General features: G+C 40.2%; 1 protein-coding gene across 1 annotated transcript in view; it reads right to left on the bottom strand.

Annotated features, from left to right (window-relative positions):
• The window catches only part of LOC150087261 (very long chain fatty acid elongase 1-like), a 279,861-nt gene that overhangs the window by 39,230 nt on the left and 218,649 nt on the right, over nucleotides 1–21,982 (bottom strand). The window contains exon 5 of the mRNA XM_090372425.1: nucleotides 21,433–21,489. Coding sequence (XP_090228551.1) covers nucleotides 21,433–21,489 — 57 coding nt within the window. The remainder of the gene's footprint in view (nucleotides 1–21,432; nucleotides 21,490–21,982) is intronic.

Here is a 21,982-nt window from a genome sequence, read left to right as displayed (position 1 = left end):
ACAGGCTCCGCAAAAACGATAAGTGTTTGCCTTTTATTTACATGATTGTTATTTTATATTGTACTTAATACGTAGTCATATAGTTATAGTTACGCTGGTTATTTTTATTTTTAATTTAGATAAAGAGTTTTTGTGGATTTTACTTACGATAGGTAAAACCGTTATTTCGTTCCATTTTTGTAGCCATTGTTTTTGGATATAGTGGTAGGGAATTTTTTAATTGAGGTAGCTAGGTAGCTCTAATGCATAATTATATAGTAATACGCTTCACTGTTTCTATTTAATAGTTTCTATTCAAATACTATTGACATTTAATTTATTGATTTTATTAATTTAAACTACCATGCCCCAAACTAGAGCAGCAAAGCAACGGGCACAAAGTGGCAGGAGTGCTGTGACTCGGGGGAGAACTGAGGGGGGCAGTTCTCCAACGCATCACAGCCTAAAAAAAAAATGTGCAACTTGTGAAATGTTTGCCGAACTCTCTGGAACGGAACATGATATTGCCATGGGGGATGTCTTTGTGTGTGCGCGATGTAAGGAGTGTAAGGAAATCAGGCGACAACTCAGCGTTGTTATGGGCCTATATGAGAGTTTGAAGGACAGGGTGGATGCCCTCGAAAGATCTAAATTGAGGGGCCCATCAGGCTCTCAGCTGCCCACATCAATGCCAGAGCTTGCACTTGGTCATCACGCAACACAGCGGCAACCCCTAAGGCAGAATGCGCTGGTCCCACAGGAACTAGTTGTTGTTGGTGACTATTGTCAGGGAAACGGGGAACATGCTTTGTAAAAAGGATAGGTGGAACAGGACCAGGGTATGTCTGCCAGGGGCAAAGGTTGATGATGTTGTAGAGCGGATATCATCTTTCAAGGGCACAAAAGGTGATATAGTTGTACACGTTGGCACTAATGATATTAAGAGTAGGAGGCCGGCGGAATTACTCAACAAGTACAGGTCACTGTTGAAAAAAAGCCGTGAATTAGGGTTGAATTTGAAAGTGTCTGCAATTCAGACACTTTCACAGAGACGTGGTGTCACAAAGATATAAGGAATGCAGAACTGGAATTTGGGGAGTACAATGTGTACAGAAAGGATAGACAGGACAGAAAGGGAGGGGGTGTTATGCTGTTAATTAAGAAAAACATAAAATCAAAGGAAGTGCACCCAGTTAATATAGATGAACAGTGCTCTGTTGAGTCAGTTTGGTGTGACATAAGCACTGCGAAAGCAAAAATAAGGGTAGGAGTGTGTTATAGGCCTAATGACTCGAATGAGTACAATGAACAATTGTACAGAGAAATAGAGTGGGCCAGTAAATCAGAATGTCTTATAATGGGGGATTTTAACTTCCCAGATATTGACTGGAACTTGTGGGTTGGTCACTCACACACTAGTCAGACTTTTGTGGATTTATTGGATGATTGTTTTCTGCAGTAGCATGTTCGAGAGGCAACCAGAGAAAGTAACACTCTTGATCTGGTTATCAGCAGTGATCATTCGTGTATTAAGAATTTGCAGATAAAGGAACCACTAGGTGGCAGTGATCACAGTGTGCTGAAGTGGGATTTACTCAAAGAGGTAACTACCGTCAGGGGTAAAGGAAAAGGTTTTCGCTTCCGTAAAGGGGAGTATAGTGGTCTCAGACAGTTTTTAAATTCTGTACAGTGGGATCAACTGACGATGTTACCAACAGTAAATTCTAAGTGGGAAGCATTCAAGGAATTAATCGTGGAAGCTACTAGACTTTATATACCGATTAAGAAATATCGTTCAAGGTTTAGGCCTAAATGGTTATCAAATGAACTAATGAGACTCGTGACAGAGAAGAAAAATGCATGGGATGCATATAAATTATCAGGTGACGCAGAAGCCTGTGGCAGATATAAGCTAGTCTGTAATCAGGTCACAAAGGAGGTTCGGCAGGCGAAGGCGGATTACGAGAAATCTTTGGCAAAAGATGCTAAGAAAAACAGCAAGGATTTCTTTACTTATATAAACTCTAAAAGGAAGGGGTTGAATATGATTGGTCCACTTGACATCGATGGTTCGACTGTTGATGATCCTGCTCAGATAGCAAACAAACTGAATGAGTATTTTGCATCTACATTCACACGTGAGGAATTATTACAATTTGAAAATGGAAGAAGGTTATCAAACTGTAGCAGTGTGCTTAATGATTTTGTAATAACTGAGAGCAAAGTGGAGGAGAAATTGTTGAAGTTAAACATAAGAAAGGCACCTGGGGTGGATGGGATCTATCCAGTTATTTTAAAGGAGGCGGCAAAGCAACTAAGCAAACCCTTAGCCATAATTATGAGAGCATCCTTGGACTCAGGGGAAGTTCCCACGGACTGGAGATGTGCAAATTTGTCCCCAATTCACAAAGGTGGATCGAAGGGTGACACGAGTAATTACAGACCAGTTAGTTTAACTTCTGTTCCGGGTAAAATAATGGAGTCACTGGTTAAAGATGCATTGCAGGATCATCTAGACAAGACTGCAGCAATAATTCAAACACAGCATGGGTTTGTTAAGGGAAAGTCTTGTCTGACAAATTTGATAGGATATTATGATGTGGTCACAAAGGAACTGGATGCAAAAAATAATTTTGATATCATATACTTAGATTTCAGGAAAGCTTTTGACACTGTTGCGCATGGAAGACTACTGTACAAATTGGAGCAGAATGGTATTAAGGGTAAGTTGCTACAATGGATAAAAGGATGGTTAAGTCGGAGAAGACAGAGGGTGGTAATCAATGGGTGCTGCTCTTCGTGGACTAAGGTTATTAGTGGAGTCCCACAGGGTTCGGTGTTAGGTCCACTGTTGTTTTGTGTATTTATCAATGATATTGATGAAGGTATATCAGGCTTAATGTCGAAATTTGCAGATGACAAAGGTTGGCAGGGTTGTAAATGACAGTAATGGCAGTGTGCTACTGCAACAGGATCTAGATAAATTGGGGAGATGGGCTAAGAAGTGGCAACTGAAGTTCAACCTTGACAAATGCAAAGTACTGCATATGGGTAGAAGTAACCCCAGAGAAACGTACCAACTGTGTGGTACTACACTTAAGGTGGTAGAAAATGAAAGACCTGGGAGTAATTGTGCAGTCAGATATGAAGTTTTCTGAGCAATGCAGACAGGCTGCTAGGGCAGGTCATGGGGTTTTGTCAATGATATATAGGAATTTTGCTAGCAGGGAAAAGGAGGTGATTGTCCCTCTGTATAAGGCAATGGTCAGGCCACGCCTTGAGTACTGCGTACAGGTCTGGAGGCCTCATTTTAGGAAGGATGTAGATTTGCTTGAGCGTGTACAGAGAAGAGCAACACGATTGGTGAAGGGAATGAAGGGATACTCTTACCAAGAGAGGCTTAAGTTCTGCAAATTGCAGTGGCTGGAGACTAGGCACCTGCGCGGTGATCTGATTGAGGTCTATAAGGCCTTGAATGGGTTGAGCACACTGAATTCTGATGGGATCCTTCCACTTGTTCAGATTACGAACCTACGGGGACATAAGTTCAAATTAAGAAAGGACAGATGTAGAATAGATGTGCGGAAATTTGCCTTTAGCCAGCGTGTGGTTAATTGCTGGAACAAACTTCCATCTGTCGTTGTGGAAGTTGATAGGTTAAATAAATTTAAGGAGGAACTGGACAGGCATTTGGAGGGAATGGTGTGATTTTTTTTTTTTTTTTTTTTGGCTGATGCTGCATAAGCTCCTACACTTGCTTTCTTGCATCATGTGCCACTACTACTACTACCACCCCAGGTGCCTTTCTTGTATTTATCTTCAACAATTTCTCCTCCACTTTACTCTCAGTTATTAAAAGATTCTCTAGCTTACTGCCAGAGTTGAATACACCTCTGGCATTCCCCTTGCTGAATAACTCCTCGTGTGTGAATGTCGATGCAAAATATTCATTCAATTTGTTTGCTACCTGAGCAGGATCATCAACAGTTGACCCATCGATATGCAGTGGACCAATCTGATTCATCCCCTTCCTTCTAGAGTTTACATAAGTAAAGAACTCTTTGCTGTTTTTCTTTGCATCCCTTGCCAAAGATTTCTCGTAATCTGCCTTCGCCTGCCTAACCTCCTTTGTAACTTGGTTACAGATCAACTTGTATCTATCAATCATAGGCTTCTGTGTCACGTGTTAATTTGTATGTATCCCATGCATTTTTCTTCTCTGCCATATGTCTCATTAGTTCATCTGACATCCACTTAGGCCTAAACCTTGAACAATATTTCTTAGTTGGTATGTAAAGCCTAGTAGCTTCCAAGATAAGTTCTTTGAATGTTTCCCATTTTGAATTTGCTGTTGGTAACATCAGAGTTGGTCCCATTGTATAGAATTTAAATACTGTCTCAGTCCATCGTAGTCGCCTTTACGAAAGCAATAACCCTTCCCTTTACCCCTAATGGTAGTTACCTCTGAGTAAATCCCACTTCAGCACACTGATCACTGCCACCTAGTGGTTCATTTACCTGCAGATTCTTAATGCATGAAGAATCACTACTGATAATCAAATCAAGAGTATTACTCCCTCTAGTTACCTCCTGAACATGCTGATGTAGAAAACAATCATCCAATAAATCCACAAAAGCCTTGCTAGTGTGTGAGTGACCAGCCCCCAAATTCCAGTTAATATCTGGGAAATTAAAATCCCCCATTATAAGACCCTCTGATTTACTGGCCCACTATTCCCCGTACAGTTTCTTATTATACTCAGAGTCATTAGGCCTATAGCACACTCCTACTCTCAATTTGGATCTCCCAATGCTTATGTCACACCTAACTGACTCGACACTGCACTGTCCAGCAATGTCGACTGGCTTCACTTCCTTGGATTTTATGTATTTTTTAACTAATAGCATAACCCGTCCTCCCTTCCTACCCTTTCTGTAGACATTGTACTTCCCAAATTACAGTTCTGCATTCCTTATATCTGTGTAACACCACATCTCTGAAATCCCCACAATATCTGCCTTTGATGTTTTGAGCAATACCTCAAATTCATCAAATTTATTTACTAAACTCCTAGCATTTGTGTACACGCAAGTATACATGCACTTTTTCTCTTTCTTAGCTACCCTAACACAACCTATGTGTTTATTTGTACCCCAATGATTCCCAGCAGTGTCTGAAATATCCTGCATCTTATTTACTAGGCTGCAGCTCATTCCAATAGAAGCGGTGCAAGAATCACTTTCACCTCTGCCAGTGGCTACTGTTAATCTATTAGTCCTTGTATCCCCCCAATCTAGCAGTTTTTCGACCCACCTAACACTGCCTCGATAGCATCAGCAAACATTCTTGCACCCTTTCTATTTAAGTTTATCCCATCCCTGTAGAAGCAGTCTCTCCTGTTAACAAGTACAGACCAGGCTGAAAAAAATTCTACCCCTTGAGCCTTGCACTATCCTTCCAGGGTCGAATTGATTGACAGGGCTCTCATCATATATTTCCTCCTATCGTGTCTGGGCAGAATTGCAGAAACTTTCAAATCAACCCTAATTCATGGCTTTTTCAACAGTGACCTGTACTTGTTAAGTAATTCCACCGGTCTCCTACTCTTAATATCATTAGTGCCAACGTGTACAACTATATCACCTTTTGTGCCCTTAAAAGATGATATCCGCTCTACGTCATCAACCTTCGCCCCTGGCAGACATACCCTGGTCCTGTTCCACCTATCCTTTTCACATAGCATGTTTCCCGTTTCCCTGACAATAGTCACCAACAACTACTAGTTCCTTTGGAACCAGCGCATTCTGCCATGGGGGCTGCCGCTGTGTTGCGTGATGACCAAGTGGAAGCTCTGGCATTGGTGTGGGTAGCTGAGAGCTTGATGGGCCCCTCACTTTTAATCCTTCGAGGGCATTCACCCTGTCCTTCAAGCTCTCATATAGGCCCATAACAGTGCTGAGTTGTCGCCTGATTTCCTTACACTCCTTGCATCATGCACACACAGACATCCCCCATGGCAGTATCATGTCCCGTACCTGACTGCTCCACAAACATCAAGCAAGTAGTGCATTTTAATAGGCTGTGATTCAGAGGGCAACTGCCCCCCTCAGTTCTCCCCTGAGCCACAGCACTCACATTAGCTTGAGCCTTTTGCTTTGCTGTTCTGGTCAGAGTCATGATTTCGATTTAATTTCAATAAAATCTCAATAAAATTTCAATTTCAGTACAAAATTAAAACCCTAAACTTATATCTCAACACAGTTATAACGCTATATTTATGTTTGAGTATTATCTATGAAATCCCTTTATATAACTTCCATATCAAGTTAAGTATTAATTATTTATTTTTTACTAATTATTTATGTTAAGTAACCCAAGTCGTTATATGTATAGTTAAAAGTACAATTTAATTGACAATGAAGTTCAACAAGATTATCTGATTAATTGACAATATTATGTACTATACTATATTAAGCTTATGCTATCTATTTCGAGATATTTTGTATCGTGTAACAATGGCGGCTATTTACGAGCAGTAAACACGTGGATTTGATACCCTTTCCGATACTAAGTAATACCTACAAAATCTCTATCTAAGTTACTTTAATCTAAGTATCGTAAATAAGAATATAAAACTACTCTAGAAAATAAGTTAATATGCCAATTTAAGCTAATAAAACAGAAAATAAATCAGAAAAAACTTCTGTTCCAGGAGCGGCAAAAATGTACGTCCGCACAGGATACCCTCGTTCTCGACGACACATAATGAGTCTTTCCTCATATGGTGTCTCCCTTTTGCCAATCTGACCACTTAGGGAAGAGTGATGATGATGCAGTGCATTCTGTTTGGGCATGAAACATCATTTTGGCACTTAGTTTGAGAGTGGCTGAATTTGACACTTGTAAAACGTTACAGAATTTGGATTGTAGGGTTGGATATGACAATTTAAATAATCCTGTTTTTAATGACGTTGGAAAAATTTGGTGAACTAAAAGTTAATGTTGCATGTTGGAACTAGATTATCTCTTCAAATCTTAATTCTTCTGGCTAGTGTTACTTTCTGCTCATGCAACTCTTCATCATCTCCTCTGAAACATTTATCATGTACAATTCAGTTTCAATTTAATTCCTTTGGAGGAATTAAGAGTGGCATGTGGAGTGACGTGACTGTATTGGGATTCCACTTATAGAAGTGGCATCAATGAAAGTTAAGTTCCATAAATTAGATTTACAAGACATTCCAAATTAACTTATGGAAGTTAGCTTGGAATGTGTTGTGTAGTCTCTATTAGTTAGTAGATAGATCTGATTGGAATCATGACCATTTTCGGTGACCCTGCTGCGTTTTCAAGGCAACTTTGAATAAAAAAAGGGTGAGAGTTCGCTTAGAGGCTCAAATGATAAGTGCATTATCAAAAAATGTTCATTCTCCTGATCCCAATATGGCTTGGAATCAAGCAGAAACAAATGTCAAATGAACACTCAGAAAGACAATGTAATGTCTGCTGGATCCAGGTTAGGAATGGATGAGTATTATGCCTCATCCCCATTAAAGCCTGCAGTATGCTTAGAGTCAGTATATACCTTTGGTACTAGTGGGTTTTAATGTGGTCCAAGGCTGAGTGTATAGCATACAACCTCAGCTGAATATATATATATGCTTCAATCATGGGGAATCTTTCTAGATACAGTACTATCTATAAAGACAACAGCAGATCCCACAAAAAACTGACTTTGAGCCATCACTGAAAATAAGCAAGAAGTCAGAGTATTCGGCTCAGTGTGCAGCATAGTTGTTGGTAGACAGAAGGGGGTGTTGGCCTTGCCCCAATTTTTAATCCAGAAGTTATATGACAGTTTGCAAGTATGTCAGGGTGGAAGTAGTTGCCTTGGTGACCGGGCAACTCTACTGTGGAAGCATTGCTGATTTGAGGTAGTGCAATAAACAAGCAATTCCTTGCGAAAGCATTCACAATATGAGATGCAACAAAAACAAAGCTATAGTAAAATACTTACTCAGAAATGCAAGATCATAAATTGCAGTCTGATGGCGGTGAGATCCAACCAGATAGTGCGGCACCATCGTGATATCCAAGCCAGAGGCAGGATTCGAACCTGTGACCTTTTGGTTGCCAGGCAGGCACTTTACCCATCCGACTAGCCCGGTCAGCATTTTTTTTTTTAATGGATTTTTATGGTGCAAAAGCTACTTAAGCCATATTGCACCTATCATAGTAGTTAATACTAATTTTATTGGCATAGAAGCCAATAAAATTAGTATTAACTACAGATAGAAACTGTTATATAAATCTATTCATCTCAGAAAGAAGAAAAATTCTGTGAGGTTTGAATTTTCACCTATGATATGGCTAAGTGGCAATTCCTGTAAGTTTGAGAGAGAGAAGGGAATGAAATTAGATGGGAATTGTTATACAAGGTGCATTCCAGGAGTATGTGTTTTATTGTGTGTGGCCTGTGGCAATGTGAACACTGTGGAGGGTCATATGAGTGTGGTCATATGAGTTATGATAACAGAAATAGAGGGGTCAAATGAGTGTGGCTATTCAGGCTCTGGCCAGGACAACCTCTTGTCTGTTTGTGCGGAAATTGGAGGCCCAAAATTGCGGTAATTTCAAGGTTTAATTTCAAGGAGTTTGTTATGAATATGCATTTACCACTGTAGTGTCCATAGTTCCTTACATATATTTCGTATATACATTTTGTAATCACTGAACGGGACCAGAAAATTCATTGGGGGTGTGCTGGATGGGTGCTTGGCAGCATCATCTGCAATTTCATTTCCTGGTATTCTGGTATGGCCTGGGATCCAGCAGAAGACAACCTTTTGCTGATAATCTCTGAGACAAATCAACTCTGATCTGATGAGCTGTAGTAATGGATGAGTAGGTGGGGAAATCTTTTGCATTGGTAATAGGGCAATTTGCGAGTCTGTGTAGATTATGCTCTTTTCAATTGAGATATGGAAAATGTTTTCCAGAGCAAGCTTTATGGCATATAATTCAGCAGTGTAACTACTGCATTCTGTCGGAAGTGATACAGAAATGAGTGTCATGGAATACCACTGCTGCACTTGATCCACTCTGACTTTGATCCATGAGTATATATTTTAGCGAAGTCAGGATACATTGTAAATGTGCAACTGCTGGATTTTAATACCCGTTAAAGAGCGTTTTCCCCATTGGTGGAAATAATTGTCACAACATGGCATGATGATAGACCATGGAGGAACATGATCTATAGGTTCTTGGTGGACTTTGAGTTGTATATTCCAGTTTTCTGCTAGTTCCATTAACCTAATACCTGCAGGCCTAGTTGCTTGTGGTTTGTTTCTATAAAAGGTCGTGAGTTGCCAATAATTAAATATTGACCAATTTGGATGGGCCAACTGGTTTTGGATCTTGGTTGCGTAGTTCAGTAATAACATCTTTCTTCTGATGTTTAGAGGAGCTTCGTAGGCTTCTACATAGACTTTGCACTGGATATGTTCTGAATGCACCTAGAGCTATTCTTAGAGCTGAATGTTGAATAGGGTTGAGGCGAGATAAAGCACTTTCCCTAGCAGAATCTAAGACAGGCACACTATAATCCAGACGAGATCTAATTATGGATCTATATAAGTGAAGCAAGGTGTAACAATCTGCTCCCAAGGTTGTTGCTGATAAGGCTCTGAGTATGTTAATTTTTTTTTTGAACATATCTCCGGACAAACTGTCCGGAGATATGTTCACTGTGTTTTTGATAGTTTAACTTACTGTCAAAAATTAAGCCAAGCAGACGAATACTATTTGCTATTGGAATAGGATGGTTATCTAATTGGAGTTCAGGATCAGGATGCATTTTACGTATGGTACAGAAGTGAATGGCAGTAGATTTCTGGCCGGATAGTCTGTGACCATTTTGTATCATCCAAATCTGGATCTGATTTATTTGATATCTGCAATTGTCTCTCAATATAGTTCATGTTTTGAGAGTGGCAGGAGGTTGTGAGATCATCGGCATAAAGATATGAGTCCACTGTTTTCGGAATGAGTTCAGTTAAGCGATTAATTCTAATTGCGAATAGTGCCTCTGAGAACGGACCCTTGAGGGATTCCTTCTTCCTGGACAAAGTTTTTAGAGGAAGTTCCCCGATAACAAACTTGAAAGAATTTTTGTTGTAGGAAATTCTGGATGAAATAGGGAAATTTCCTCTCAGGCCAAGAGAATGTAGATCCTTTAAAATGCCGAAACACCATGTGGTGTCAAAGGCTTTCTCAATATCCAGACAGACCATAACAAGATACTCCTTTTTGATAAATGCATTTCTGATGTTTGATTCAGTTTTAATCATAAGGTCCAATAATGATAGATTTTTTTCTGAATCCAAAATTGTTATCGATTAAATTTTCGGACTCAAGATACCAAGTCAGACGGCGATAAATCATTTTTTCAAGGGTTTTGCTAAGACAGCTGGTAAGTGAAATTGGTCTGTAGTCATAAGAGGAACAGAATAGTCTTTACCAGGTTTTGGGACAGCCAGAACATAGGAATGACACCAGGAGCTTGGAATGTATGTTCAGTGAAGATTCGATTGAAGAATATCAGCAGTGATGAGTGATGAGTGTAACTTTGGATCTAAATTTTTGAGCATTATATAAAATATCCCATCAGAGCCAGTGGCTGGTTGAGTTTTATTGGTGCATCAGCAACTTAGGCTATAATGCACCAAAACCTTGTCATAAAAAAGTAAAACTTTCAGTGACCTAATGAATTAAGTCAGGGTATAAAAACAAGTATAAACTGTAAAAGACAAATATCAGTAAACAAGTAACAATAATAAATCTTAAAATAATAAGATTTTTTAAATACGAGTAAAAAGGTTTACTGATTTTAGGAAGCTAAAAATAGCAGACACATGGTCATTTTCAAATAAAATCTGACTGAGTGTATATGGCTCAGTCAGATGGTTAAAAGCGGTAAAACGAGCATTTCTAAAACTGGAACAGTCACATAAAATATGTTGAATGGATAAAATGGTGTCGCACTGCTTGCACATAGGAGGGTCATCAGCCCTCAGCAAAAAGGCGTGTGTAACATGACAGTGTCCTATTCAGAGCCGAGCAAGAACAACTTCCTCTCTGCGATCCCTGCATAAGCTGGACCGCCAAGGATGGATCACAGGCTTAATTCGACATAGTTTGTTTGTAGTAATCAGTCGATGCCACGAATCTTGCCACTGAGATTGTAAGTTATTACGGATCACTTGCCTGTAGTCTGTATAGGGGTCTAACAGGTCAAGATTATCCGTCAGGGCTGCCAATTTGGCTGCAATGTCAGCCAAATCATTTCCTCTAATCCCGATGTGACTGGGGATCCAGCAGAAGCGGATATCAAATCCACTTACATAGAGGCTGTATATTATCTGCTGAATTCGGGACAGGGTTGGATGATTAGTGTGTGACATCGCTGATAAAGCCTGTAGTGCACTCACTGAATCGGCATATATAATACACCGTTGGTAACAATGTTTTCTTATGTGATCTAGAGCTAACTCTATAGCATGCAGCTCTGCAGTGTAAATGCTATAGTCAAATGGGTATCTGCTCTGATATGGTATTATTTGGAAAAACAGCAGCAGATCCCACATACAATTCTGACTTCGAGCCGTCTGTGTAAACTGGCAAGAAGTCAGAATGTTCTGCACTGTGTTGTGAATACAGCTGAAGGTAGACAGAAGCTGGAGTATTAGACTTCGTCGCAATCTTAAGCGAGAAGTCACATGCTGGTGTTTGTGCATGCCAGGGGCTCCTTGGGTGATCGAGCAACCTTGTCTACCGAGATGTTAAGCTCATTGAGTAGCTCTTGAACAAGAATGCCGAATGGGCAATTGACGGTTCATCGTGTGTTATAAAGATTTTCCCATCGTGGCTCAAAAATGGATGTCCATGTGGGATGGTCTGGCAGGGACTTCAGCTTGAAGGCATATTGTAGAGACAACTGCATTCGAAGCGACAACGATGGTTCATTTGCTTTGACATAGACTTTGCACAGGTGATGTTCTGAATGCACCAGTAGCAATACGAATGGCTTGGTGATGGATGGGGTCAAGCCAACGAACAGCGCCATTTCTGGCAGATGCATACACCCGAGACCCATAATCTAATTTTGAGCGTACAAGTGCATGGTATAGCGTAGAGTGCATCAGTCTGCACCCCCAAGAGGTAGAAGAGAGAGCAGAGGATGTTAAGCCCTCTCGTGCACTTTGTGCTTAGCTGACAAATGTGTTGAACAAATGTCAACTTTTTGTCAAAAAAAAAAAAAAAAAAAAAAAAAGAGAGTCCCAGGAATTTCGCCCCTGATACAACTAGAATGGTGTTTTGTCCAAGTCTTAATTCAGGCTCTGGGTGGAGGTTACGTTTGCGACAAAAATGGACGCAAACGGTCTTCTCCAGTGAGAACCTGAAACCATTGGCCGTGGCCCAAGTGTTAAGACGGTCAATAGCTTGTTGCAGTTGTCTCTCAATAACCCTCATATTGCATGATTGAGAGAATATGCTGAAGTCATCGACATAGAGTGCACTGTTTATAGTTGGAGGAAGTTGTTCGGAAATAGAATTTATTTTAATGGCAAAAAGCGTAACATTTACGACAGATCCTTGTGGTACCCCCTCCTCTTGGCAAAAAGAGCCGTGAAAGGGAGGATCCTACACAAACTTGGAAATAACGGCAGGATTAAAATTTTTAATAAAAATGGGAAGGTGGCCTCTCAGACAGAGGTTGTAAAGGTCTTTTAAAATACCAAGTTGTGCCGTACGCTTTTTCCATGTCAAAGAAGATGGACACCAAGTGTTCTCTTTTTAGGAAAGCATCTCGGATTGATGTTTCCAGTCTAATTAAGTGGTCCAGTGTGGACCTGTTTCTTCAGAAACCGCACTGAAAGCGGGAGAGAAGGTCATTCGATTCTAAATACCATAGGAGATGAGCATTGACCATTCTCTCCAATATTTTGCACAGACAGCTGGTCAGAGCAATAGGACGATAGTTTTTTGGACATTTAGGATCCTTTCCTGGCTTAGCAAAAGCAAGAGTAGTTGCCTTGTGCCAGGTATCCGGAAAGTGCTCTTCAAGGAAGATTCTGTTGTACAGGAGCAAACAGTCCATGGATTCTGGTGAAAGATGTTTGATCATCTCATAATGGATGTTGTCTGGTCCAACAGCGGTAGCCTTTGTACGGGCAAGTGCTGTTTTCAACTCGTGGATATTAAATGGCCCATTGTATGGGTGGGAACCCTTTGATGTGAATTTAAGGGCCTGTTTTTCAGTGTTGCGCTTTAAGACCAGAAACTCCGGGGAAGAAGATGATGTTGCAGAGATGTTAGAAAATGTTTCCCCAAGAGCATTGGCTATTGCAGTAGAGTTTGCAATAGTACATCCATTATATTCAAGAACTGATGAGGGGTGTGCTGTGTATTTTCCCTTCATTTTCTGGATTTTTTCCTAGACCACCTTAGTACTAGTGGACTGAGTAATTGATGAAGTAAAATGGATCCACGATTCCTTTTGACTCTGATGGCAGATGTAGCATGCTTTGGCTCATGTGTGTTTAAAGGCTATAAGGTTGTTTGTGGTAGGATATCGGCGGAATATCCCCCTCGCTTTGTTTTGAGCTTTTTTGCTGCTGTGCATTGTGAATTCCACCAAGGTTTGGGAAATGGTGGAAACCGGGCAAATGTTTTTGGAACAGCGTTCGCAGCTGCTTGGACGATAATTTCTGTGATGTACGTTACTGCATCATCGATAGGCTCCTGACTGACGGTTCTGAGGTCAAAATTTACCTGATGTTGGAAGGCAGACCAGTCAGCCTGATCAATCTTCCACCGTGGTAACCTGAAAGGAAGACACGGTCTCACACTGTATAACGAGGTTATCACAGGGAAGTGATCACTTCCGTATAGGTTCTCCTCCACTTCCCAAGTGAGTGAAGGGAGTAGAGAAAGGGAGCAGATAGAGAGATCAATGGCAGAAAACTTACGGGTAGGCATGTGGAAGAAGGTATTTGTTCCAGTATTTAGAAGGGAAAGGTCATTGTCATTTAGCATATGCTTTATGACTCGTCCCCTTCCATTGATGTTAGCACTACCCCACAGGGTAGTATGTCCATTAAAATCCCAGCAAAGTAAGAAAGGGGGAGGCAACTGCTTTAAAAGATCATCAAGGTCTTCCTGGGAGATGTCAGTCCCAGGTGGCAAATAAATAGAGCAGACCGTTAATAAAAATCCCACTGTAAGGCGAATTGCAACAGCTTCTATGCTAGTTGTAATTAGCAAGGGCTGAACTGGGGTCTGGTTGCCCACAAGGATAGCCACTCCTCCATGAGCAGGACCATCCGCAATTCTATCCTTTCGAAAAATTGTGATGTTATGCATTGTGGGATCATCATTTGCCTTTAGGTAAGTCTCCTGCAAGCAAAAGCTAACTAGCTCGTGCTTTTGCAGGAGGGCCTTGATGTCATCAGTATTTCGCCGGAATCCACGACAATTCCACTGTAGGAATTTAGCCATTATTTTGGCTTGGTGGGTCCATCAGGCAGCTTCCGAGTTGCTTAGGGCTTACTTTTATCAGTCTTGGGTTTTTCTCTTTTGGCAAAGTATGGACGCTGTCCGGTGTCCATTTCCTCCTCTACGAAGAGTTCCAAGGCTGATTTGTCCGTTATCTCCTTGTCCTCTACATCCATTGTTTCTGTTATTATTGGTTGCTCTTTTTTACCACTTGGTTTTGGTAGTGGTGGAGCATGAGGAGGTACAGATATAGGAGTAGCAGCTGACTGCATTTTTTTGGTGGGCTTTTGTGAACTTAATAAATAGCGTGCAATCTGTGTGAATGACTCTCTTGGTGGTACAGTCATCTCTGTTTGTGTACCGATACTGCACTTTGCAGAAACCTTCTGAGCATATGAAGGCTTCTCGCTATTTATTGGTTGTATGCATTTTCTAGCTTCTGGGTAGGAGATGTTTAGCTCAGTTTTTAATTTTTGTATCTCCTTTTCGTCCTTCCACTGCTGGCATGCTCGAGAGTATACAGAGTGCTCTCCTTGGCAGTTAATATAATTAGGCTTAGGAGCTATACATTCCTTGCTCTCATGATCTTTAGCACAAACATCGAGCACAGGCAGGGTTACCACGACAAGCTGTTTGTGAGTGGCCGTACTTTTGACATTTAAAACACCTCAGTGGGTTTGGAACGTAAATCCTCACTGGGCAGTTTAAGTACCCTGCCTTGATGGAACTTGGAGGCCGTGGGGTGTTGGATGTTAGGATGAGAACTCTGGTAGGGACGAGATTCCCATCCTTATGCATGGATATTCGCTTGACAGCTGTTACTCCTTGTTCTTTTAATTCAGAGCAGATCTCTTATTCAGAAACGTGAAGATCATACTCTGATATGACACTTCGTGAAGAGTTCAAGGTTTTCTGAGGGGTTACGATGAGTATTCCCCCTATTTCAAAATTTTTTCTGCTTGATTTGTGTTTGATGCTTCAATTAGAATATCTCCAGAACGCAGCCGTTTTACAGATTTGGGTGAACCTGCCATCCCTTCTAATCCTTTCTGGATAAAGAAAGGTGACATTTTCTCTATTAACTGCTCTCCGGTGGAATGGAGAATGAGGAAAAGAGGTGTCACAGGTGGTGTTTTCTCCTCAGTTCTGGCTTATTGGTTGAATTTTAGCAGAATTGCTCTCACTTTCATCCGACGATCGATTAGGTAGGGGCCTTGTTGGGGCCCCAGAAAAAGAGGGATTTAAATTACTCATAAGAGTAAAGGGAAAGTTTCTGATGCCTAAGTACCTCACCCACCACGGAGCCCTACAAAGGGATGCCCACTCGTGAACTAGCAGGTACTGCGTACACGAATGGGACGCAGAGTTCGCTTAGGAGCACCATACCCACGTTACCAATAAGTCTTTATCCCGTCCCAGGACCAAAGGGAGGGAGACATTGGAACACAGTTGACCCTAGCAGTAAAATACCACCCACCGATTGATCCCAGTCAGGCCGGTCCGGGACCTCCCGTCTTGTCGAAGCAGAGGCCAAAGTGGTGTATTAAGGCTGGGCCCCTCAACCACCAGGATCCCCCTTTCCGAAATCCACGGGTCGTGGCGCATGGCTGCACATGGCGGATTCCAAAGATGTAACCCTGGAACAAAGGTATGGGCGTTAGATCCCAGTGATGCTAGTCTGGAAGTCCAGCAGCGTCACTGGTATGTCCCCTCAACACGTACAGGTGCCCACATCAAGGGGGGAGAGCCAGTGGCACTGTTCCTTGTGTTGGTAAGAGCATTCTGCAGTTCAACCATGGTGAATGGTTGATTATATGTTAGTGCACATCTATCAGTGAAATCCAGTTTGGATTTTTCAGTTATATCTTCAATTTTTTGAAATGATTGTTCATAAGCAGTTGAGGAGGGCAACTGAGAAAATACAGATCCTAGTGCATTTGCAATTTCTGCAGGGGAGAGAGTTCTTGTCCATTCCAGTTAATTAGTGGAGTAGACTGAGGAATTTTGCCATTTAACAATTTTATCTTATTCCAGATCAGTCTGATGTCTGTATTTTTTATTAACTAAGGAAGCAAATTTAATCCAAGATTTTTTTTTGCTTTCCATCTGATAACGGGCTCTAGCTCTAAGTTGCTTATAATTAATAAGATTGGAAGTAGTTTGATGTTTGTTTGTTTTTTTTTTTTGCATTGTTGCACTCCTCGTTCCACCAATAATTTAATTTTTGCCTTTTTCTGACTTGATATTGTGGAATGGCAGCGGCTGCAGCTGTTAGAATTTGGTTTGTTATATGTTCAGTAACATGGTCGATAGAAGAGCACTGTATGATATGGTTGTTGAACAAGACAAGCCTGCTGTATTTTATCCAATCAGCCTTTGGAAATTTCCATTTTACTGGATTCTCTTGGTAATGAACAGGAAGTTTGAACTTTGCATATTATTGGGAAATGATCGCTGTTGCGAAGGTCGTTAAGAGTTACCCACTCGATACTTAGATAGAACACTGGAGAGCAAATGGAAAGGTCTATTGCAGAGGTTGATCCAGTAGGAAAATTAACATAGGTAGGGGAGCCAGTATTCAACAATGTTAAATCCTGTCTGTCTATCAACATTTCAACAAGCTTTCCACACCTGTCTAAGCTGGAGGAACCCATAATGGGTGGTGAGCATTATGGGGTTCTTCCAGTCACTTAGTAGACAGAAGGGAACTGGTAGTTGCAACACAAGATCTTCGATTTCCTGAATAGAATATGGACGATTAGGCAGAAGATAAATTGAGACCAATGTAACAGTGATTCCGATTACTATGCGTGTGGCAACAGCTTCTAAAGAGGTTTGCAATGGAATGCATCTGGAGGGAACTCTTGAGTCCAACAGGATGGCTACTCCTCCATGAGCACTATTAGTGTCAAATCTATCTTGTCTGAAGATAGTGTAATTTTTGACTGTAGTGGAAACTTGGGGTGTCACGTTGATTTCTTGTAGGCACATGGCAACAGGATTGAAGCAGTGAATTAGTTCATTGATATCATCAATGTTGCTGTGAAAACCTCTACGATTCCATTGAATGACGTGTTCCATTATTTGGTTTTGTTCATGGAAGATGTATCTGACTGCTTTTTATAAGCTGATTGTTTATGACGGTCTGGTTTTGATTTTTCTTTTCGGGGAAAAGTGGGACATCCTGATTAATTGCTATCATCCGTATCATCTTCTGCGTGTATTTCAAGCAGTTCTTGACTGATAGAATCATCTGTATCCATGCTTGTTAGGCATGATTCTTTCGTCTCAACAGGATACAATCTTTGCAAATTTTCTGCTACCTGACAATGCGGAGGTCTCTGGGATGGAATTGTGAGTGGCGTATTATTGCTTTAGTCTACTAAATTTGGTTTAGATGGATGCTGGACCAAGAGTACTGATTGAGCCCAGTCTGATATTGATATTTTTGGAGAGATGGATACTTCTGCCTGACATGCCACTGATTCGTGTCTGTGAAGGATAGAAGCATAAGTGCGTTTTGGTATACTTAAGTTGACCTGTTTTTTTTTTTGCTTCTTGGTAAGAAACTATTTTCAATTTTATATTTTCGTATTTTTTTTCCTATCTTCCATAGTTCAGTTTTTGGAGTAAGCTGGATGCTTGCCACTACAATTAGGACAATGTGGTGTTGGAGCCTTGCATTCTGCTTGAGTGTGATTCTTGCAACCGCAGTTCGGATATATAGCATCTCCACAGCATGCTGTCTGAGAATGGCCGAACTTTTGACATTTATAACATCTAAGTGGATTTGGGATATATGGCCTAATGTGGCAATTCAAGTAACCTATTTTGACAGATTTGGATAACCCGGTAGATTTGAAGTACTGAAAGTTAAAATTGTTTCGTGTGGGAGTTAAGTTGCCATCTTTTCTGATCATGATTCATTTTGCATGAGACACATTTTCATCTTTTAGCTCCTGGACAATTTCTTCCTCAGAAACGTTTAATAGATCCCATTCGGAGATCACTCCCTTGGAAGAATTTAGTGTGTTGTGTGGGGTAACCTCAAATCGGTATTCCACTTAAAGTAATAAGTTGTAATATTAACTCAGAATGTCTTGAGTGAGATGCTCTATTAGAGAATCTCCTGATTGGAGACATCTAACCATTTTTGGTGAACCTGCAGCATTTTCTAGGCATCTCTGGATGATGAAAGGGGAGAGCTTGCTCACAGGTTGGGATGACAAAGAGTGTACTATGAGGAAAGCTGGAGATTGCTGCTTCCTAGTGTCCATATCATCTTGAGTCTTTAAGTCTCTTTGAAAGAGAGAAGTCATGGTCTGTGTCATTATCATGTTGAGAGCTCTTGGGCTCTAATCATGGAAATACATCATTTTCATTTCTGCTCCTTTTAGCCCTGAGGGATGGATTTCCCCCCAGGTTACCGGCCCCATCACGTGGAGGCAGGAGCTGTATCCCCAGTGACCAAGCGGTTATTGAAGTTAGTAGAGTGATAAGTATTTGATATAAAGACAAGGAAAAGAAAGGTGGATTTCCTTTCTGGGTCCTTTCTTCTGACTTTGCAAGCAAAGAACCATTTGATGTGAAAAAAAGAAGAAAATCACACAAGAAAAGAAATAAAACTATTGTTTTCAAAGAGCACTCTATAAATCGCACAGAAAAAAAAATACTTGGCACTCTGGACCCCCTTGGGCAGGAAATGCAATTTAGATATTGCACCGCCTCTTGGAGGAGGGGAGATTCAGACAGTTTAATATTTAAGTTTAATGATGATACAAGATTTGGCAAGGTGGAATCAGGGTATGCTACTCTAACAAGACCTAGAAAAATTAAACAGATGGACTGAGAAATGGCAATTGAGGTTTAACATTGATATAAGCAAGATGCTTCATACAGGTAGTGGTAAACTAAGAATAACATACCAACTGGTTGGCACCAGTGTACTAGTCCATGAAGTTCTCTAAACAAAAAGACAAGCTACTAGGACAACTCATGGGTCCTTGTCAATGATACAGATGAATTATCCATCAGGGAAAAGGTGATTATTCCAGTGTATAACAATTGTTATTTCACATCTTGAACATTGAATGCAGGTTTGGGAACCTCATTTTGGAAAATGATGTAATAGTATTTGCCATATAGTGCAAATAGGTAAGAAAATACAAGCTATATGCTTCCCTTCTCACAGAGGTAACCATGTAGTAGACCTTTGAATTTATTAACCTGTCAGCCTCATCTACCTGCAAGGGCAACTCATTCCAGAAATCAGCAACTCATTGACTAAAAGAAAACTTCCTACAATCGAATCTAAACCTCATCCCATGTGATTTGAGTTTATGGCCTCTAGTTCTGGAATTATTTGTAACAGTGGAAATTCCACCTTCACTCATTTTACCAACCCCTCTTACAGCCTTATAAACCTCGATCAGGTCACCTCTGAGGTGGCTGTTGCCAAGCTCTGCAGCTCAGTCTTTCCTCAATATGGCTATCCTTTTGCCAATCTCATCATGCGAGTGCCCATCTTTGGAACCTTTCAAGAAGCTCTCTTTTTTCAGATGAGGTCTCCAATTCACAGTATTCCAAATATGGTCTCATCCAAATGTGACCAGAGAAAAGCAACATGATTGGTAAAGGGCAATAAAAGATGGAGAAATCAATATGCAGTGCAAGACTATTCCTCCATAATGAATTAAATTACGGTGTTTGACTTCAAAATGTTACAGAAGAACGGGTTGAACAGACTGTGCCACTTCTCACATGGATGACGTATGAGAAATACCTTGGGCCAATTTATGCCACCTCTCATCACATCCAAGTAGTAGTTACAAGAGTTTACATTGTTCATCCTGAATAAGTCATCAATGTTGGCATAATCGTTATCCACTAGATCAGTGGTTTTCAACCTTTTTTTTAATAAAAGCACCCCTAAGTAATTTATTTTATTTTGCGGCACCCCTACTCGATTTTCTGCCTGTTAGATCTGATTGTGTGTGTGTGTGTGTGTGTGTGTGTGTGTGTGTGTGTGTGTGTGTGTGTGTGTGTGTTTAAACACACACACACACACACACACAGTATATAATAATTTTATTCTTTATATAGAGGTACTAAAACATCAATTATAGATCACAAAAAGAGGATACTGTACACATTTTTATAATGAAATAAAAAATAATAAATTTAAGTAAATTAAACCCAAATTACGTGGCACCCCTGGAATGTTGTTGCGGCACCCTGGTTGAAAACCACTGCACTAGATTTTGCCATATCTTGTAGTGAGCAGCATATTTTACTGTGTCCATCTGTCTTACGCATGGACACTAATATATTGGTTGAGCGACAAGGCATGAATGGTGCTTCAAATTGACACATCTGTCGTTTATTCAGCATTTTTTTTCTTTTAGAATGGGAATGTATGTAGAGTTTGAAGCTGGTTGGAGTTCTTAAAATTGCAGCATCTACAAAAACACTTGATTAAAGTTTTTAATGTGTTAAATGGGTTGTGTAAACCAGAGGTTGATGACATCCATACTCTTTCTCAGATGAAACACAAACAAAAGAATGAATTTAAATTGGAAAAGAATAGTTGCAGGATAGACATACTAAAAGAAATTTACTATTAGCCAAAAAATTGATTGTTGGAAGGAAGAAAAAAAACAACAAAACAAAACCTCACCTGGTGGAAGTGGGTAGCTTATAGAAGAATTGGACAAACCAAGTGGGTAAGTGGCTTCTTTTTTTTTTTTTTAATACTGTATAAAGCATGCTTCCTTTACATGCTTTCACCACTACTATGTGTCTTTGCAGATAATTTCCATATTATCACTGGCTGTTAAAAAATGAATAAAACCACACAATATTAAGAAGCAAAGCAAATTGTTTTCATTACTTACAGTATCTAAAAGTTCTACAGGTTTCAAGATCCAAAAAAGCCATGTCACTTCAGCTATCTGTAAATAAAATGACAAAGCCATTAAAACATGCAATGAGGTTTTTTTTTTTTTTTTTTGCCCTTTGGTTTTTTTTAATTAACTGCAATTCCTCTATTACTATAACATATCTGCCAAGTAAATAGAATAATAAAATGGGTAATAATCTTGTGTAAAATCCAAGATTATTCTTTAGTGTAGTTTTAATAAATAACTATAAAAAAAAAAGTGCACATTAGGAATGCTGAAGATTTCAAAACAAAACAAATGGGTTAATGTCACATGGCTATTGCAATATATACAATGTATTATCCTCAACGTTTATTGGGGCAAACACCATAGTCTGGGGAAATAAATTTTAATTTGATGTGGTTGTCACAGATGCCTGCAACAATTGTGTGTGTGTGGGGGAGGGGGGAGAATAACACAAGAGATTTCCATGCATAGACACCAGAACTTTGCAATGCTCATTTAAGGTTGTGTTAGAGGCAAAAATACTCCTGAGGTCAGCTTA

The sequence above is a fragment of the Mastigoproctus giganteus genome, chromosome 4, assembly GCF_048544385.1.
Source record: "Mastigoproctus giganteus isolate SK-2022 chromosome 4, ASM4854438v1, whole genome shotgun sequence".
Taxonomy (NCBI): domain Eukaryota; kingdom Metazoa; phylum Arthropoda; class Arachnida; order Uropygi; family Thelyphonidae; genus Mastigoproctus; species Mastigoproctus giganteus.
Note: the sequence above shows the minus strand (reverse complement) of the source record. Positions and strands in the feature narration are given on the sequence as shown.